The sequence below is a fragment of the Bactrocera dorsalis genome, chromosome 5 (assembly GCF_023373825.1).
Source record: "Bactrocera dorsalis isolate Fly_Bdor chromosome 5, ASM2337382v1, whole genome shotgun sequence".
Taxonomy (NCBI): domain Eukaryota; kingdom Metazoa; phylum Arthropoda; class Insecta; order Diptera; family Tephritidae; genus Bactrocera; species Bactrocera dorsalis.
The window spans coordinates 57,837,186-57,857,535 of record NC_064307.1 but is presented as its reverse complement, the minus strand read 5'-3'; the positions used below and the strand labels follow the sequence as shown (position 1 = coordinate 57,857,535).

General features: G+C 32.8%; 4 protein-coding genes across 6 annotated transcripts in view; 2 read left to right on the top strand and 2 right to left on the bottom strand.

The window, feature by feature from the left end:
- The window catches only part of LOC105224739 (ATP-binding cassette subfamily G member 4), a 31,454-nt gene extending 29,632 nt beyond the window's left edge, over positions 1 to 1,822 (top strand). For both annotated transcript variants that reach the window (XM_049457006.1, XM_049457007.1), the window contains exons 7-9: positions 15 to 115; positions 179 to 334; positions 1,105 to 1,822. In XM_049457006.1, coding sequence (XP_049312963.1) covers positions 15 to 115; positions 179 to 334; positions 1,105 to 1,446 — 599 coding nt within the window. In that variant the 3' untranslated portion in view covers positions 1,447 to 1,822. The remainder of the gene's footprint in view (positions 1 to 14; positions 116 to 178; positions 335 to 1,104) is intronic.
- A 438-nt stretch (positions 1,823 to 2,260) lies between these two features.
- Positions 2,261 to 4,478, bottom strand: LOC105224742 (serine/threonine-protein kinase RIO1). Its single transcript, XM_011202924.4, has 3 exons — positions 4,291 to 4,478; positions 2,877 to 4,181; positions 2,261 to 2,820 (listed from the first exon to the last, which is right to left on the bottom strand). The coding sequence occupies exons 1-3, from the start codon at positions 4,351 to 4,353 to the stop codon at positions 2,392 to 2,394; spliced, it is 1,797 nt and encodes a 598-aa protein (XP_011201226.3). The 5' UTR covers positions 4,354 to 4,478; the 3' UTR covers positions 2,261 to 2,391.
- Positions 4,479 to 5,217: 739 nt separating this feature from the next.
- Positions 5,218 to 6,289, top strand: LOC105224743 (DNA-directed RNA polymerase III subunit RPC8). The gene is made up of 3 exons (XM_049456932.1): positions 5,218 to 5,485; positions 5,545 to 6,030; positions 6,117 to 6,289. The coding sequence occupies exons 1-3, from the start codon at positions 5,375 to 5,377 to the stop codon at positions 6,258 to 6,260; spliced, it is 741 nt and encodes a 246-aa protein (XP_049312889.1). The 5' UTR covers positions 5,218 to 5,374; the 3' UTR covers positions 6,261 to 6,289.
- A 936-nt stretch (positions 6,290 to 7,225) lies between these two features.
- LOC105224744 (F-box/LRR-repeat protein 16) overlaps positions 7,226 to 20,350 on the bottom strand; it is a 162,236-nt gene continuing 149,111 nt past the window's right edge. For both annotated transcript variants that reach the window (XM_049458820.1, XM_049458821.1), the window contains exons 5-6: positions 14,109 to 14,304; positions 7,226 to 13,267 (exon numbers count right to left, since the gene is read on the bottom strand). In XM_049458820.1, the coding sequence (XP_049314777.1) occupies positions 12,970 to 13,267; positions 14,109 to 14,304 (494 nt within the window). In that variant the 3' untranslated portion in view covers positions 7,226 to 12,969. The remainder of the gene's footprint in view (positions 13,268 to 14,108; positions 14,305 to 20,350) is intronic.

Here is a 20,350-nt window from a genome sequence, read left to right as displayed (position 1 = left end):
ATTAACACATACAGATCCGATGGAAATAAAGATTGTTCGAAAGGAAACCTTCAATCGTTGGTACAAATTAACACCTTATTACATGGCTTTGAACTTCTCACGCTTGCCGCTACAGGTAAATTATTAACGATATTCCTTACCAGCATAAAACAATAATTTCTCTTTCTATACTTTTTAGATCGCTTTGAATATGATAATGCTAACGATAATTTATTGGATGAGTGGCTTGCCTCCACAATTGTGGCGTTTTGGTCTATTTGCCAGTATTGGTTTGATGACGTCATTGATTGCAGAAGGCATGGGCTTGGCAATTGGCATGACATTTAGCATAACGGTAAGTAAAACAACGAAAAATATTAACTTCGGTTGCACAGAAACTAAAATACCCTCACAGTTCTTTATATTAACTTTAATAGGACGGTATTTAGGGCATTTACATATAGTGGCCCGATTAGAATATAATAATAATTGGATATTATATAATTTTCTTCCAAATTTCGTGAAGGTACCTTGTCAAATTAAAAGGTTTTCCATAAGAACGCTTGATGTTGACCGATTTTTTTGTATGGCAGATATAATCATACGTTCCGACAAATAAGTAGTGTCTTGAAGTGAAAACAGCATATGCAAAATTTCAAATCAAAATCTGAAAAACTGAGATTAGTTCGCATATATTCAGACAGAGAAACTGATATGGTTAAAACGACTCAGTTCGTCACGTTGATCACTTATTGGCCGACATATGAATGTGGTATAGAGTCAACCGGCGGGTCTAGATTCATTGTATCAGGTATATGAGGGCTATCAGACCGATTTTATCCATTTTTAAAATCCAATCTAATCAGGAAAATATGTCCATTTAATTTCATAACCATATCCAAAAAATTCATCGATATTTTCTGTAAGCAGTTAAAAGTAGTTTAGATATCTGGAAGCTAGAAATCTTATAGTATATTTCGCCCAATTTAAAACTGTATTATGAAGATGTCAATACAAGGTTATTTAATTGAAATTCATCTAGTAGTTGCTGAGATAGAATAGGTAGATTTCGCCTCGAAATGGACGGTGGCACAATTAAGAATAATTTTTTCTTCCTTTTTTCAGAATGGCAGCGCTGTTGGTCCGTTGACGATTGCTCCCCTGATGGGTTTGGCCGTCTATGGTTTCGACTTTGCCGCACAAATTCCGTACGCGATGAATCTGCTTATGAAATTCAGTTATATACGCGTTGCCGTGGTGGCGCTAATACTCACCGTTTTCGGTTTTGAACGCCCAGAACTAGAGTGTGATGAAATGTATTGCCATTTTGGTGATCCCAGAGTATTACTGAAGTTCTTAGACATTGAACAGTTATCGATGTGGTATCTCTTCTCCCTACTCACAATGCTTATGCTCTTTTACAGAGTGCTAATGTATTTGAGTTTGCGCAGACGCTGTGGTACATAAGTGATGGTATTATCTTTAATTTTTAATTGTACATGTTCATACATATATGTGATTTGTAGTGATAGGTGGTAATGTAAGGGTTAATTGAAAATTGGGGTCTGGAATTTTGGTTATTGTATGCAAGTTCTGCTTAAGAAACGGTATGTTTGTGTATATAAAATTACTAGTAAGCAATTTTATGCTGTGATAAATATTTAATAAATTTAAGATATTTTTTGTAAACAAGAAATTGACACTGGTTATTTGAAAAACTGTCAATTTTAATGGCTTTTACGATCCAAAACAACAAATTTATTATTATGATATACTTAAACATATTCCATTTGTATATAAAAAAGTATTTTAATAAAAATTGTAATAAAAAAACATAATTTTTATGAAAAAAACTATTTAAAAAAAATGTGTTTTTTTTATTTTTTTTTTTACTAACCGTTTAAGGGGGAAAAATAATAAAAAATGTGTTTTTTATTTGTTTTTTTTTTTTGTACCAAATGTTTAAGAAAAAATATATAAACCAAAAGATGTTTCTTTAAACAAATCTTTAAAAAATATTGTAAACAAAAATATGTACATATTTGTAATTTCTTATACCAAACGTTTAAGAACTAAATTATAAACCAAACGTTTTTTTCTCTTTTTTCTTATATCCAATGCATAGGAAAAAAAAATTACAAACAAATATGTGTTTAATTTTTTTAATCAAATGTTTATGAAAATGTTATAAACAAAAGGGGTATTTTTTATTTTTATACCCAAAAAGTTAAAAAAAAGTTCAAATTTTTTTTCTAAATTTATTTTTTTAAGGAAAAAAATATACATATATGTATGTATTTCAATATACCTTTTTTATTTCTTTTTCATTTAAATATAAATTTCTCTTTTAAAAAAATTCACTAATTTTAAATACAAACATGCGGTTTTAAACCTTATATATATAAATATACATTATTTGCGTGTACTCGCTACCTTCTCTTTTCGCTTTTTTACATGCTTCTTAACCTTCACTTTACGCTTTTCCGCCTTCGCCTCTTTAACGGCTTTTTTACGCGCTTTTTTACTATCAGGCGATTCGTCGCGTGGCCGCGATGAATTGACAAAGCTAGTGCCACCCTCAGCATCAGATTCGTCTTCCTCATCATCGTCCTCTTCACTTGAGTCAGTCGCGTCATCAGTGGTTTTTGTGGCATTTAATATATTTTCTTTGTTATCATGTGAGTTTTTCAGTGATTTGCCTTCGCCAACTTCAACTTTACGGAGTATATCTGGTTTCTCTTGTACATTTAACTCTGCGTTTAAGCCGGTAATTTTGCCATATATAAGATCTTGCTTTACACCTTTCTTTGCTTTATCGACATCGCGCTCAAAGTGACGCACCTAAGAAAGTTATGGATTAATATATATATTTTGCGAATATCATAACATTTATTTACCTCATCTAAACGCTTGGGTATGTAAGTGTTTTGCCAAACTGCTTCATCGATTTTCTCTTGCGCAGTGATCGCCTCAAAATCGCGATCTTTAATTTTTTCAGATATACGCTCCAGACAAGCCTCCATATTTTCCTCCGTTATCGACTGATCTGTTATAAAGTCAAACAACTCTTTCACAGTCATTGTCGCGACTGAACGTTTGCGGAAGAAGTCGGATATGTTAGCACAATCTTTTCGTAAAAAGTCGAATGCATGCGGGTGATCGTGTTCTACCGACTGACTCACATCGATAATTATCAGCTGACCATCTTGTAGTAATATATTGAATTCCGATAAATCTGCATGAACCAATTTGCATTTGTTATATATGCGCCACATAAGCACCACACATTCACGATATAGCTCACGGGCTTTGGATGTGGTCAACTCAACATCTTTAAGTTTTGGTGAAGGCCAACCGTTCTTGCCACAAAATCTCATCACCAGCACATGGGAACGCAACAACAATGGCTCCGGCACAGGGACACCGGCATTATGCATACGCAAATAGTTGCGCATCTCCTTCTCTGCCCAGGTGCGCACCATTTTGCGTGGATTATGACGGCAATAGCCGTGTCGGAAACGAAATTCACCTGATACATACTTGTCACGATCTTTAAATATCAAAATTGATGTTTTATAAATTTTGATTGCATATTCATCGTCGTCCTTCGAAACAGCATGATAAACGTTTGCTTCTTTGCCCGTCGAAATGCAGCCATTAATCTCTTGTATAAAGCCACGATTTAATAATTTAAATAGTATCATACGTGTACGTGGATCCATTACTTGCTCGGCAGTAGCGCGATCGTGCTTATCCCGTACACGTACACGCTCCGCTTCTTGACGCCGATCGAATGTGACCAGCCGATTGGCGGCTTGCGCACTCATATTTGCATTGGGATCATATTTCTCCACATTAATGCGTGCGGAGTAACGACGCAAAAGCTTTTCATTCGGCTGATAGCTATTTAGGCGGTTGGACTGTGTGCTAGCGCTAGCATTTGTGTTGCCTGCGTGGTTTAGTGAAATTTGCGCATTGTGCTTTTGGTAGCCTGTATAGGATTCCTCGTAGTCATATGCATCATCACTCTCCTCATTGTAATCGTAATCCTCTTCGTCAATTTCTTCATTGTCGTCTTGTTCGTCTGGACTTGCATCATCTATTATATTCCTTAAATCGTCGTTTTCAATTTTATCTTCTTCAATATCCTTGAACATTACATGTTTGACAGTCAAATTTTTAAAGTTATTTACCAAGTTATTCTAGAAAAAAATGTACATTAACAAAACCTATTTTTATTACTATTTTTTCAATTTTTAGCGATTGTGCTGTTTCCAATTGGTTAGTTTGCAGCATTTTCGCGTTAAGTACCTTATATGGTATTTCCTCGTCCTCGTCAGCATCACTAAACTGATGCGAATCTATTCCGCTCATTGTTCAAGTATAACTTACTTTTTTTTTATTATATATAACAATTATTAATACAATTTTTCAAAATAACTAAATTAAAACGAAATCCACACGTGCTGATAATTGGCAGTGCGTAAATTTTTATTTGCTTTGCTGCTTCTTATATTGCCACTAAACAACAGTTCACAATTAGTTTATTGTGAAATAAGGAATTTCAAATAAGAGGGCGAAAATTGTTAATATTTCATTAATTGTGAAATGAGGATTTTATATATTAAATATGTTTAATTTTAATTATATATATTTAATTTATTAAAAAAGGCAAAGTGGATCATGAATTATTTCATAACTAATCTGTCCTCAAGAAGTTGTTGAAATAATTATGATTTCACCTCTATGTATATAAAAAATGAATAGCAAAGTAGCAATATTAATGACGCGATATGCATTTTTGCGGAAATTAATACCATTTTATTTTAGATCAAACTTTTATAAGTTAAAGAATAAGGTGAAAGAGTGTGGAAAAGATAAGAGAGCAAGTGAAAGAAAGAAAGGTGAGAGTTCGCTGCCTTCAGTTTTACTGATCAACCGAGTATAGAGTACATATTTCTATCTTCGTTTGTCCAACAGAGAAATCGATATAATATTCTTTGGAAGTGATATATAAATATAGAAAATGTATCTTATGATATGATACATTCAAAATTAGAAAAATTTTGGTAATCTTGTTGCAGTCCGAAAAATCCGACAATTCCGAAAATATTCGCCAGTCTGGCAGGACTACTATGTTGTTTAATTACACTTTTTGTTGTGAATTATATTTCTTTATTTCACCAATCATCAATATTCGCATTTGTTTACGTTGCATAATCAAAACAAAAGGTGTGTTGACAGGTCAACAGCTGATAAAAGCACGCCGTGCCAAAACAAATCACAATAGTTTTCAAGCAATGTAAATTTGTCTGCAATAATTTGCTTTGCTTATCATTTTTATTAAACAAAATTATTCCGGTAAATATTACTCGTTAGGAAAGGAGTAATACAAATGTTTGTGCTCGCTGAGTTGAAGGATACTATACGAATAGCGCCGGATCAATTTCACTTGAAATTGGTTGAAGCGATACGCGACGAAATTAACCGGAAGTTGGCTAACAAGGTGAGCAATGTGCAATATTGTACACTATAATTGTCAATTAAATCCATTTACCCACTTAGGTTTTATTAAATCTTGGCCTCTGCATTGCGCTCAAAGATATAGTTTCGTTGAAAGACTCCATTATACTGCCCGGTGATGGGGCTTCACACACTGAAGTGCTGTTTCGCTACATTGTCTTCCGTCCCACCATTGGAAGCATACTCACTGGTAAAATACGTAGCTGCAGCCGGGAAGGTGTACACGTGACATTGGGTTTCTTCGACGACATACTAATACCGCCGTCAGCGTTACAACATCCATCCCGCTTTGAGGAAGCTGAACAAGCTTGGGTATGGGAATATCCGCTGGAAGATGGTGCAAAACATGATTTGTTCATGGATATTGGTGAACCTATCAAATTTCGTGTGTCTCGTGAAATTTTTGAAGAGAGCTCACCCATTGGACCACCCAAAACAGATGCACAGCAAGCAAGCACATCCGCAGCGGCATCGGCGGCGGTAGCGTCATCACAACAAACTGAAGTTAAAACGCCTTATAGAATAGTTGTAGGTTGCAAAACATGACAAGCATTCTCCAAATTACATACATATATGTATATATTTAATTACATATGTACTTAATTCCTTTCTAGGCTGCCATTAATGAATCTGGTCTAGGAGTGTTGTCGTGGTGGGATCAGCAAAATCAGGGCGCAGAGGAGGGTGACGAAAATGAAGATGAGGATAATATAGAATATGAAAATGACGAAGATGGCGAAGGTGCCTATGAGGAATGAAATAAATGTTTTTATACACAAGACATGAAGTGAAGTTTTTTTTTTTATTTTTGAGCGGTGTTAAGTGACTTTTGTTCCATACGGAGTAATATTAGGAAAATTTATTTGGAAAGTTGGTATTGCTTTTGCTGTAAAATGACTTTTAATGGTAACATGTGAAGTGTTTCAATTAATGTGATCTAAAAACAAAACAAGTATGGAAGGGATACGTTTGGGTACAACTGAACATTTCAGACTTTTACAAATTGCAATAATCAAAGCTAGAGAAATGCTTTAAGGTGTAAAACGTCACCAAGAGGACCGAAAACCAATTAAGTTTATATCAACATATACATACATAGTTCGTACACTGACAGTCACATAAGGTTTGTTAGAAAAACGAAAAACATTACAAGCAGTAGTAGTAGTATCGACCAGATTTTATAAATTTTTCCCAATATCGCATACCATTAACATGCCACATACTAAAAAACAATCGGTTGTTCGAAAATCCTGACATTATTTATATTGGGTAAGGTTTTAGGTACAAAGATACACGGTTCGGTCGAATATTATCCAATAATGACATAACATGACAACTTAACACGTCTTACGCATGATCCGTCAAAAAAGGTTATTGAAACATATTTATGAAATCGGCAGCTTTGATCCTTACAAGTTGCAAGATTATAAAATGTTCGGTATTACTCATTATCATTACTTTTTATGGATAGATTGAACCAAAATAATAAAAATAATTTTCTTATGATCGGTTTTTTTAGTGAACCAATAACCCAATCCGTCCCTCTAAATGAAAACAATATTTTACTACGGTGATTTTTCATTTTGAAATATTTTATTTCCAAATTCGCATATCATTTGTGGTCTTTGCATGCTTTTACTTAAGTTGAGACAATATTTATCATAGCTGCTTACTAATATTCTTCTTTGTTTGCTTTTTTAGTACTTAATTTAAAAACAGAGTATTCTTTCAAAATTTTGTATACATACAATATGTACGTATTCAATTTTATTAGCTTTTTCTTTTTAAAGTACAAAGCAATTTAATTTTTGTTTGTTGAAGGGCGTTTTAATTACATATTTTTCCATTTTCAACACTTGTACATTGTATACGACATAATATTTTCATAATTTAAAATTTTTGAATATTTTTTTAATCTTTTTACTTTTTGATGCACTTAATAATATTTCTTGTATTTTTTTACACAACTAATTTTTTAACGCTACATTTACAATTATGCTGTCTGCACACACCAAAGTAAATACATAACACATACATAAATATTTTATAAACAAATTTATTAAAAGTATGTTTTAGTTATTAAATTATATTTAGCTTAAAAAGGTTTGCACTTTAATGTGTATTGCACAATTTAGTTTAGAAAATCAGTAATAACGCCTCACACTTAGTTTAATTTAATAGAATTTTTTTTTCGTAATATTTTGTGTATGTATTTCTATCCTTTAATAATGTGTGCCCATTCTAGACTATAAAGTTATTATTTATATTACAATTTAGTTTTGTTTATGCTAAAAGTTAGTTTGTTTAATCTCAATTGCCAAATTTAATGTTTTTTTATTCTTTAAACAACATACATGATTCGGTGACTATGTTGTTTTTGTTAGTAGATTAGTACTTGATTTTTCTAATTATACTTGTTATGCATTATTTTTGCACATTATCCCAATAAGTTGCAATATTTGTTTAATTTTACTTTTTGTTTCACTGGTTATGCATTTATCACCAGCTCCATCATACATTCTTAAAAATCTTGCCACAATTTTTAGTTTTCTTTATCACGATTTTGCCGCTTTTTATCAGTGTTTTAATTTTTTATCTTCTGAGCTTTGGTGCATCACAAAAACTAGCTTCTTTAGAGTTTCTCTCTGATTTTTTATTTTCTTAGCTACGTTTCTCTTCTTTCTCTCTACTTTTCTATATGCATTTTAGAGTTTTGCTCTATTTATTTTTTATTGTTTATCATCTGTTCTTTATTTATTAACATGTATTTTTTGTTAATAATTTTGTCAGTGTATTTGTATATTTGCTTTGCCAAATTTGGTTCAATTTCTCATAATTTTGCTAGATTTCTGTATATTTCCTTAGTTTTTGTTGTTGTAGCAGCATACAAATTCCTGAAATAATTTTGAGTGTTGCTACTGGATTGTTGTTGCTTGGCCGGATGTATATTTGGTTCCGGTTACATAGATTTTTTTTCTGGGAACGCACTTGCTTTGGGTAATTTACTTTGTTTCGACATTGATATTAATTAATTTATCTGTTTACTTATTTTTTATTTACATTCACTGGTTTGAAATTTTCAGCTTCAATTGTTTCCATTTTTTGTATAGATAGATCTGTTCCAATACAACTAATTTTTTATTATTTCTCTTTCAAGCTGCCTACGGTATCTTCAGACGTTACGAGTTCCATAACTTCTAACCTCAGATGGCAATTTCTTTTAAAGTACAAGCTTTCATATATATTATACATATATATTTTCTCCTCTTTACTATTATAATTACCTTTTTTGTTGTTTCTTATTCAGCTTTCTTCCACTTCGTGTTTTTTACTTTCTACCTATTTCTTGTTGTCTTAAATTTTATTACATTCTTTGGTATGCGCTTTTCGACCCCTTTCATTTTCTACTATATCTTTATGTTTTTCTTCATTTCCCATACATTTTTCCATAATTTTTTGGTTCGGTATTTTGATCTGTTGTTTCGTAATTTTTCCATTTTCTAGCTAAGAGTTTGTTATGTTTCGTATATTCAACTCCTTTGGTATGTTTTCTTCTACAAGTAACTAAGCTTTATTTTTTGGTAATCTACGGCAAAGTTTTAAAGCTTTTTCATGCATATAAAAATGTAGCTTTTATCGCTTTTATTATTTAATACGGTCTTAATGCTTGCTCTTTTTTTTACAAATTAATTTTATTTATTTGTAGCCATATGTCAATTTGTTCTATTTTATGTAAACATTTGGTTCACATTCTTTTTCCATTAAGCTTTCACACTCCTCTCGTGCTTTAGAGCGTTCACAATTTTGCATTAACATTTGGTTATTTTCAAGATAATTTACAAATTTATTAAAATGAAGTATTTTTATGTTTTTGTATGTTTTATTACAATGAAATTCGATTTTTTTTTTATATTTTGACAAAGTTATTCCATAAAGTTATTTCGATTTTTACTTTTACTTTTTTTTCTTGCAGACTTCATGCCATTAGAAAATATTTTATTATTCGTGAACTATTTTCATAGCTAGTATCTACTCATAAAATTTATTTTGCAGTTTTTATTTTTAGTTTTGAAGTTTTCATTCGCCTGTAGTTGAGTATTTTACAATTTATACTTTTGAGTGTAGTAAAGTTTTAAAAGAACAGCGTTAAAGAGTTAAAGCTAAATTGCAAGCGGCTTCTCAAAGCATTTTCTAGAGCGTCAAAATTTAAGTCGTTACACAGTTACATTATTGTTTCATTAGACAAAGTATTGAAGAAGTGATAATTTAAAAAATTCAAATTAATTGTTTAAAAAACGGAACTAATTTTTTTTATAAATAAAATGAAAAATGTGGATATATAATTTTTTATTTTAAATATTAATTGAAATATATTTTAAAATGATTTGAAAGCTTTAATGAAAATCAAAGCTCTGGAGCCATGTTTCTTATTTCTTTCATTAAAATCAGTTGATTAAGCTTTCAGGCATTATTTCAAATTGAGTTTTGTTTTAGTTTTCGGAAATTTTGATGAAGGTGAAAGGTCTATAACTGTTTTTAATTAATTTGGTCCGGTCAAAAAGCTTTCAGGTAATATTTCAAAGTTATTGTTTCATTGCCGAAAGGTCTTCTGAAGGTGAAAGCTTTTTAGTTGCTTTTTCTTACTAATAAATAAAATATTTCTCGCTCAATAAAGCTTTCACATAATATTTCAAAGTGAAATAATAATTTTTGTTTTCACTTTCGAAAGCTCTAGTAAAGGTGAAAGCTCGGCAACTATTTTTAATTAATATGGATAAAAGCTTTCTCGGTTAACAAGCTTTCAGGTAATATTTCAGAGTTAATTTGGTGTTTATGCTCGAAAGCTCTTATGCAGATGAAAGCTCTGTAACTGATTTTAATTGAACAATAGCTTTCCATGTTGAAAATGCTATTTCTAGTATTTTGAAACTGAAAGCTTCTAACTATAGCTTTCATCATGAACATAGCAGTACAGCTATTGCAATTACATATGTGTATAGTATCTGTTGTCAGCTGTAGCTATTGTATTTTTTTACTTTAAACGTTGTGTGTATTACATACATATTCGTTTGTCTATGTTTATGTCTTTTTATGAATATCAATTAAGTGGGCGGATTTATTACTTATCGTGGAACTTAAGTGAATCGATAATGCTCTTAAAATTAACTAACTTAAGGTAATGAAAACTGAAGCTTACAAAAAATAAATAAATATTTTATGTAAAATCTATAATATTTTATCAATCATTGCGGCTTTCTATTTCTTGCTGATATTATGTCACGTTTTAGTTTAGTTTTTTGATGTGACCTGTAAAATGAACCAGTTTTCTGTTGAATGCCACACCCGAGTCATACCCCCCAAATTATGGAGCAATATAGGCCGCTTTTGAACACGAAACTCCAAGAGTAACTGCGGCTTATTTTGACCTGTCCAACTTCATCGTGGTACATTTTGCCTGCAAACTAAACCCTATGAATATGATCTTGAGGGTTTATCTCTATCAACATTAGATTCTGTAGTGGTTAGTTACATGTTTTATAAAACTGTTTATGTAAATAAAAATATTATTCGTGAGCATTTTTGAGTTCTAATTTAAAACATTAAATCACAGTACTGAATTTAACAAAGAAAACCAACCTTAACTTAAAGCAACTAACTTACAGACATTCAGTTAAAGTGGTGTATTCATTAAAACATATTTTCTGCAGAAATTTTATTTGACAGCCGTCATATTTAAATAGCTTTCACTCAAAGAAAAATTTGCTTAAAGTCACACACTATACATAGTACATATTTAAATAGCTTTCACTCAAAGAAAAATTTGCTTAAAGTCACACACTATACAAACCAGCTTGTTTTGTGAAAGCTTAAGTGATTTTTTAATCTTTAAAATGCTTTGCATATAGTAAAAGCTTTTTACAGGTCACTGTGATGCAAAAAACATCTCCTTTTGTGAAAGCGTGCGTGTTTTTAAAAAAGCTCCGTTTTTTGAAAGCTTCTTTCGTGAAAGCTTACTATAAGTGACTCTAAAAAGTTTTTCATAAAGTATAAGCTACATAACAGTCTTAAGCTGAGTATATATTCTTGTGAGAATTTAGAAAATATGTCTTTATGTTCATAAAATAATTCGAGGCCTTCGCCTTCAATCATAACTGGCTCAATTAACATAATCATAAAAAGTGAAATGAGGTAACAGACAGAAAAAGTAGCGAATTTATCTAATAATAATATGTTTTTAATTAATTTTTAAAATAGTTTTTAATAAAGTTTCGTACCTTAAGGCGTTTTTATTCGAGACACAGGTTTAATATTAAAAAAAATGGGTTTTAACATTTTCGAAAGGAAGCTCATTCGAATATTTCTTGTATCAATGGCCGTACAAAATCACAATAGCCGTAAAAATAAGAATTATATTAAAATTTTTGCTAATTAAATATCTAACCTTTTCTCACAAAAATTTTACAAACACATATCTCCACAAATACAGTATATACAAAAATTAAATGTTTAAAATTAAAATTAATAAAAAAATATTTGAAAATTAAATTATAAATATTTAAAACCAAATTAAAAATAAAGTATAAAATGATGAAACAAAATAACAAATACCAAGTAAAATATAAAAATATTAACAATAACAATTATTAAAAGTAATGATATATGAAATTTTCGTAAACATTTTTGTTTAACCGTTAAATAGTTGTATATGTACTACTTAAAACTTTTATAATAAGTTATGGCAACAGTGTTCAAAGTTCATTAAAATTTATTCTTTAGAAACCTGCATGACTTTTGTTTGCAGAAAATTTAAATATTATTCTTAAAATTGTTTATTTTTTTAATTGTTTCAGTTTGAGGAACATCGGCATTGTTTAGCAATAATATAAATATACTAGATTAGATTATTTTAAATTACTCAGTTTACCATATTTCAACTTAGTTGTTGTTGTATGAAAAGTGTAAGCCAAGTTTTAGGAAAATTACGCAAGAACATTTGTGTACTCAGTTACTATTTCTGGCATTGAGTGGTTGAAGAATATATTTGCATTTTCTTATTTGTACACAGAAGTTTGGAATTTAAGTATACATATATTTTTTTCGTTTATGTAAGCATAATTAAAAATCAAATAAACATTGCAAACATATTTTTCAAACAAAAAATAACCATTTCCGTGTACACCTTTGGTGATATTTTTCAACATTCATTTTTAAACAGTTTGTATAGTATTTGTTTCACAAAATTTTCAGAGCAATTTTTTACCAGCTCAAAATTTATATGCACATGAATTCCAGCTTCAGAACCAACTCCTCTTTGCCGCTCTCTGCGAGCCATAGCTCATATGTATGTAGCAACACATGTATCATTAGCTGTGACGAAGTTGCAAGTGTCCAACTCCATAAACTGCTCCACGCCTGCGGATTTGTGCTCATGGCACATGCAATTAACGCTGCAGCTATGTAAACGTATTATTCAATGATTAAGCAACGTGGCAAATGCTCTTTCAAGTAATCGAACAACTCATGTGAGGCTCCCGGACAATTGGTCAGCTCGAGTTCTTGCAAATGACGCAACTGTATTAGACTGGATAGGCCGGAGGAGGTGAGCAATGGACAACCGGCTAGTGAAAGTACTTGTAGATTACGCATGGAGCATAAGTGTTGTAGTCCGAAGTCACGCACTTGTGAACACCAGCGTAGAAAGAGTGCGGTTAATGACAGCATGGTCGAGATGTAGCCGACACCGATGTCGGTGATGTGTACGCATCTGAAAAGATGGAAGGACGCAAAAAAAGTGATTTTTCATTGATGTTTGAGATAGAAATTGTATAGAGGCTGGTTTATGTAAGCTTAAAGCTTAAGACTTTCTCATGTTTCATATATGCGGTGTGAATATAAGAGTTAGGTCAGAGTTAAGTATATCGTAGATGGAGTCGTAGTAGGCCGAATTAGAACGTATGAAATATCATCTCGTATTCAAGTCAATCACTCAAAACTGAACCGAAAGCACAAGACTTCGGTTATAAAAGTTTTTATTAAATATTAACTGAATATTGAAGGCAAGGGAATGCTATTGGAAACAGCTCAAAGGGTTCTGAATATCTGCAGCTCTTGGCGCTCATTTAACTGTTCAAATTAGATGTCACTTTAGGGTTTGCAAAAATGATCCTTTAGTAAGTTGATGATGTTTTGAGCTTGTCTAAAAATGCTTTACAAGATAAACTTTGTTTGGATTCTTCGAAGCTAACATTCGTAGCAAGTCATATGATAACAGAATTCGAACGACCCAGTGGATGTCCAAAAAAGGCTATTACACAACAAGTCATCCAAAAATATCCAAATTGTTTTTGGATTCCCCTACTTGGGGTTGGTTGCGATAAATGACATTCTAAAGAGATCGAAAGGGCGCTTTGGACAAATCTGTTATTAATATTTTGGTAGGCGAAAGTTTTGTACTGCGAGAACTCTGTTATTCAGCAATTTGTTTTCTATTCTCAGATTTAAAGATATTTAGTCCGAATAAAGTCGAGTTATTAAACGAGAGTATAGACTATGATGTTTCATTTCTTGATATTCTGATTATAAATTTTTATGCTTTTTAAACATACCTGTCCAACGTCAGTTCTTCCAGCTGATTCAGATCACAGGCAATATATTCCAGCGATGCGTCCGTTATGCGCGGACACCAAGACAAATCGAGGGCACGTAACTTCTGCAGATTTTCGGCTATCAATTCGACGCCGTCATCGGTGAGTTTACTGCAACCGGATAGACTCAATACCGTTAAGTGAGGCAAAGAGTGCACTGCAACGAGAGAAGAATGAAAGAGTAAAAAATTACAAGCTGATGCTTTCTGGGAGGAGGAAAAAATATTAAAATAATATATAAATATACATATGTATACGAAAAAAAGAGGCTACACACACACCTATGTAGCCATGAAAATTGTATGGAAAATTTCAATACACGAGTGATGAGTCATTGGCAGCATGAATGAACGAGAAATTCGTTGCGCAGCAACACGCGACAAAAGGACGAAAAGTTTACCACGCTGAATGCTGAGGACCCGAAGCTCGATTGCATGAAAGGAAAGTGTGTATGTACGTGTGTGGCTGTGTATCTATATATGCATGTGTGTGTGTGTACTTCAATGCACTCATATTTTATTTCTTACAGCCGCAGTTTGTTGCTCTGCGACAGCTGAACCACACCAAAGTAATGTTGCAGCAGTCACGTCAACGCGTTGCATGCATTGCAGCTATTTTCGCAGAATAGTGTTGTGAAACGAAAAAAAATGTACATACATATATTATATTTGTATGAATGAATAAATGAATGGTAAATAATGCAAAATAAATGCAGATGACATACTTTTTTGCGGTCGCACTGACGAAACAGCCAATGGGTGGCGCGACGGCCGCAGCAGTACTTAGTAGTCGCTGCGATTATTCTATACATAAACATACTCACACACTTTCAAATAGTAAGAAAATGTCGCGTTTGAGTGTTGTGTGTGTGGAGGGTCTGTCAGCGTGGCAGACGGCTGACCACTCATGGAGACAAAGCGAATTTGTCTAGCTAGATGAAATCGCACGAGTGCGCTCGTCTCATATTGGTAATTTATTCATGCCAAGTTATCCGCACTCCGTGTGCTTTACGGCTTGATGGCGATTTATCTTCAGTTATTACACATTTACATTTTTGGAGAAATTATATGAAGTTAATTTTTCATTTGGACATTAATCTTACTGCAGAGCGACGGGATTACAAAGTCACTTTTGTTGGTAAATGTTTTTGCGGGAATTTGTGGCTAATATTCTACAATTTTTTCCCGACTAATATTAGAGAAGATGAGTGATTCTGCAGAAAGAGTTAAGATCTTCTCAGTATTTTCGATGTAGAAGTGCGCTCTTAACTTTCGCCGGTGTCATCTACTTTCGGAGATCCGCTTACAAAGCTTGAAGCGCATGTATCTAATTATGTGACGTCTCAGCCACTTAATTCACAAACGGTCCCCTAAGGCCTAGGTGCATCGGATGACACCTTCTAACCTACCTAGACTACTTAAACTCTGAATTTAAATTTTAAATCTCTTTTAAAGTCCTAAAGTTCGGCTTGAACATAGATTTAAGTGCTTTAAATAGCTTTTTTCCTAACAGCGCTTATTCCTTCGACATGTCAAGAGAAACCTAAGGGTACCTCATTACTGAGTCTACAGATAGCTACGGAATCTAAAACCAGGCGCCCGGAGTTTCAAGCTCCATCTTAAGGAATTGAAAAATTGCGGAGAAGACTTTGCCCATATTATATGGACGTCTCTTTGGTCTTTAGTGATAATACGTTCAAATCTTTTTTGCGGCTTGATTTGCTCTCTTAAGTCAAAGCTCTAACCACAAATAGAAAAAAAGCTTGACAACTAACATGTTAGAGAGGAAAAATTTCATAAAATAATGTTCAGTGGTTTCTAAAATTTCTCGACTTTTCACCGTCCCCATTTCTGCAGCATACATACATACAGGGTAGGCCATTTAAAGTTGACCCATTTGTTTCTAAAAAAAAAAGAACAAAAGAAAACAATGTTTTTTGTTCATTTCAAAAATAATTTATTTTGGTCCAAGGGGATTTGTTTCAGCTAATATTTAAAAATTAGATCGCGTAAATGGGCACCTTTAGCTTTGACAGCTAAATGCACTCTTTTTTCGACATTTTCCATGACTTTGGCCAATGTTTCGGATGATATGGCGGCTGTTTCACGTCGAATGTTGGCTTTCAGTTGAGCTAAGGTCTTTGGCTTATTAGCGTATACCTTGGATTTCAAATAACCCCACAAATAAAAGTCTGGTGGCGTCAAATCTGGTGATCTCGGTGGCCAGTCAACATCACCATTTTTCGATATCAATCGCCCGGGGAAAAATGGTCGCAATAAATTGATTGTTGGTCGAGCTGTATGGCATGTAGCCCCGTCCTGTTGAAACCAGAAGTTATCCATGTCATTTTCGCGAATAATGGGTATCACAAAATCCGTTATCATGGCTCGATAACGCTCACCATTGACTGTTGTCGTGGCTCCATCATCGTCTTCGAAAAAATATCCGATGATCATATTCGCGCAAACACCGCACCAAACTGTTACTTTTTGGTCGTAAAGAGGCTGTTCTTCAATTAATTGAGGATTTTCGGTGGCATAAAATCGGCAATTTTGCTTGTTTACGCCTCCATTCAACGAGAAATGTGCCTCGTCTGACATGATGAGTTTTCGCCAAAAGTCAAGTTCGTTTTCAGCCATTTCGATGGCCCATTTGCCAAAATTAAGGCGTCGCGGATAATCAGCTGGGTTTAGTTTTTGTGCCATTTGAATTTTATATGGAAACATCTTCAAATCTTTATGAATTATGCGTCGGAGAGTGGTGCGAGAGATGTCTAATTCCTGAGAGCGGCGATAACTCGATGTCGATGGAGTCTCCTCAATACTGGCTCGTACAGCTTCGATATTTTCATCAGAACGTCTTGTGCGTTGTCTGGATGCATGACTGGCATTACTGAGATTACCGGTGTTCACAAATTTTGCGTATAAAGACTTAATTGTGTTCTTAACTGGAGCACTTTTCACTTTATTTTTTTTGCGAAACGCACGTTGAGTTAACACAATTGAAAAGTTATTTTGAATATAAAGCTGAACAATTTCAGCGCGTTCTTTTGGAGTGTACTGTTCCATGGTATAAATTGTCTTCGAATGACGCTTCTAACGCGGTATGACATTAGCCGATTTGTCAGCGCTGTTAAAAGTTACAGCGTTGCCAGATGGGTCAACTTTAAATGGCCTACCCTGTACATATGTAGTTATTCGTATATTAAAATAAGAATTCTAACTTGTTTTGTAGAAAGTGTCGATCTCTTTCATGGGAAACTTTTTATATATCCATTAGCTTTTCCGAGGCGTATTATAGATGCCTCTATTTGAGGGATTAAGTCACTGAGCATGTTAAAAATAGCAGAAGAATCGCGATCTCTCATAGCATTATTTAACAAAGGTATGTATATAAAAAAGTAAATCTGTATATACACTTGATCGCCTTTTTGCACGGTAACTGGGACAGTAAGTTACTCGTGAAAAAAAAAATATTAAAAATAAATCGGATTTTCATATAAAATTTACTAAAAAATGTGTAAACAAACTAATTTGCAAATTTATCTATTCGTACCATGAGAATTTATATGGTATTAAATATGTACATATGTATTACTGTTAAAAGGAACAACCAAAAAATTATTGGGAATGGTAAAATAACAATAATAAGTTTGAAATTTAAATGCAAGTTCAGGAAATGATCTTCTAGTTAAGTCGCTAGTTTCAAAGTCGTATTACCATAACTACCATTACTACTTATATAAAAAGTGTGTTTACTATATCATACTCAACAAACAAATTTTACAAAAGACAAAAGCAGAACAGCTGCCAAACACACCCTAATTGACCTATGAAGATCATACTTCACAGGAGCATAAAAACGGCTGTACCAATCTAAAAAAAAAGTACTTATCGCTTGAATCAGTCCGGGTCAAACTTGATCTTGAGTGTATATTGCAATAGTAGAGGAACCAAAGCACCAGTACCATATCTAATGGCTTCAATTTGGTAACGAAATGCTAAAACGTACAAACTTTATCATTTCTTATATGGTATTTCAGTCGAAGATCATATTGTTGCCTGATTGTCTGCTTTCTACCATGCTATATTTCAAAGTTCCAATGAACTGCTGTTGAAATATACATAAGATCTAGCAAAACTAAATCCATTATTTTCCCAAAAGATGGCTTTGGTAGTTGTATCTAAGGTTGTTTATGTGCGATCCAATTCCGCTATATGGTGTTAATAAGATAATGTTTCGTACTGAAGAAACTACGCAGACTTTTTTGTTATTTATTGCTTATGTAAGTCAGTATTCTTTCAGGCGACTGAAAATGTGAAGAGTTTTAAAAGTGCTGATATTGTAACGGTGAATGAAGGTCTTTCAACGCCAAATTCTGCTGCGGCTTTCAACTATGTACATTTCGCTAATTTTGCTGTCCAAGATGATAAGTTAAATGTTAGTTAATTCAAATAACTTATGGGCCGAATTTCGCAACAAAATCTATACACTTATGAAGCGGATGTATAGTGGTGGTAAAAAGGGGTTGATGAACAAGAAGGTTTTGCTATATGTGTGGTGGGATTTGCAGTGAATCGAGCATGTACTGTCAACAACTGAACTATCTGAAGGAAACAATCGCGCAGAAGCGGTCAGCTTTGACTAATAGGGGTTCGATGGAGCCTCTGAGAGTTTGGTTGGCAGGTTGTTATGCAAGCACCTTATAGTTCGGAACGGGCATCAAGTATTTACTAAGTGTTATAGAAACATTCCCTTCAAGAAGAATTTGTGAAAATCAAATAGACTAATCTTTTACCAATAATGTTTTGGTTTCTATGAGAGTGCCATTAAAAATTGCCTTCAACGTACTAACCATTGGCCTTTTAAAAATTGCTTTCAATATAGTAACAAGTTATGGGACGAAAGGATGCATATTTGATCATTATCGGATTATTCTAACTACGCAAAATAAAACCTTCTATTTAATGCGAAAAAAATGATTTCTTTTTACTATATCCATTATTAAGCATTTATCAAAATATTGAGGATGTTGTGTTTGTTTTGTATACAAAAGTTGGAAAATTGGAACCTCATTATCCTATTTATTGCTGCCCTTTCATTTAGTTTTTTTATTTCCGAGAAAATTTTTATTTATTTCCCTCTATGGCAATCAAATTATTTGTATTTACAAGTATACTATATTTGTAAGTATTTACCATTGACGGTTGTGCATACAAAAATCCTTTGTTATCCTTGTCAAATGTCCTCATCAAGCACGCTGTCTATCATTGTTTGTTGGCATACGAACATAATGGTATTTGCGTTTGATTTATTTCCCAGAAAAATTGTTTACTTTCGATTTTCGGTGTACATAGTATGATTTTTTGGGTTTCCTCGCTCGTTTGTGTGTCTTAACTTTCTTTTTTTAACACCTAATGGTTAAAACTTTGTTTATTATACTCTTGCAACATGTTGCTATAGAGTATAGGGAGAGATAGAGTATATAAAATAGGTCTTCAAATGTGCCAGCTTATGACCAAAAGTTATTCAAATCGGACTAAAACTGTTCAGCCTCCATATACCGAATATTTAGTCACCATATAATTAATGTAAAAATTTTGAAAACTTCTGGCTGTTTTTATACCGAATGTTACTTCGGTCAACATGTGAGTTATCTTATTAAAACTTAAATAGCGTGGTTTTTTAATAAACAGCATCTTTGTGCCTAAAATGGATAAAATCGCGTTAAGACATTCTTTAGCTGCCACATAACTACCTGTATGTAATATAAGAATTTTAAAACTTAGCAAATTTAACCGAGCATATAATATCAAGAACGTTCATATGTATATACTATAGTTTAACACCGAAATGATGTTCGTTATTCTAAGAAACCATACATCGAATATGTCGGAAAGTGGCCTTGGTCGAATCCTCATATCCCTAATAGTTATAATTAATTCTAATCCTTTTTCGCTATTTTTCATATATTTGACGCTAGGAGCTGGGAGGTAAAATATAGTTATAAAACACTTTAGTTACACCCGAACTTGCCCTTCCTTACTTGTTTTTGTTTGTTTTTGGTCTTCTATAATATGATATAAACAGCTATAATGATACAAAGCTGACCAACGGCATGTTAATTTGTGTAGAATTAATAAAATAAGCCCCTGCGAGACCGTAATCTAATGGGTTCAACCTAATTTTATGTGCTTTGTTAA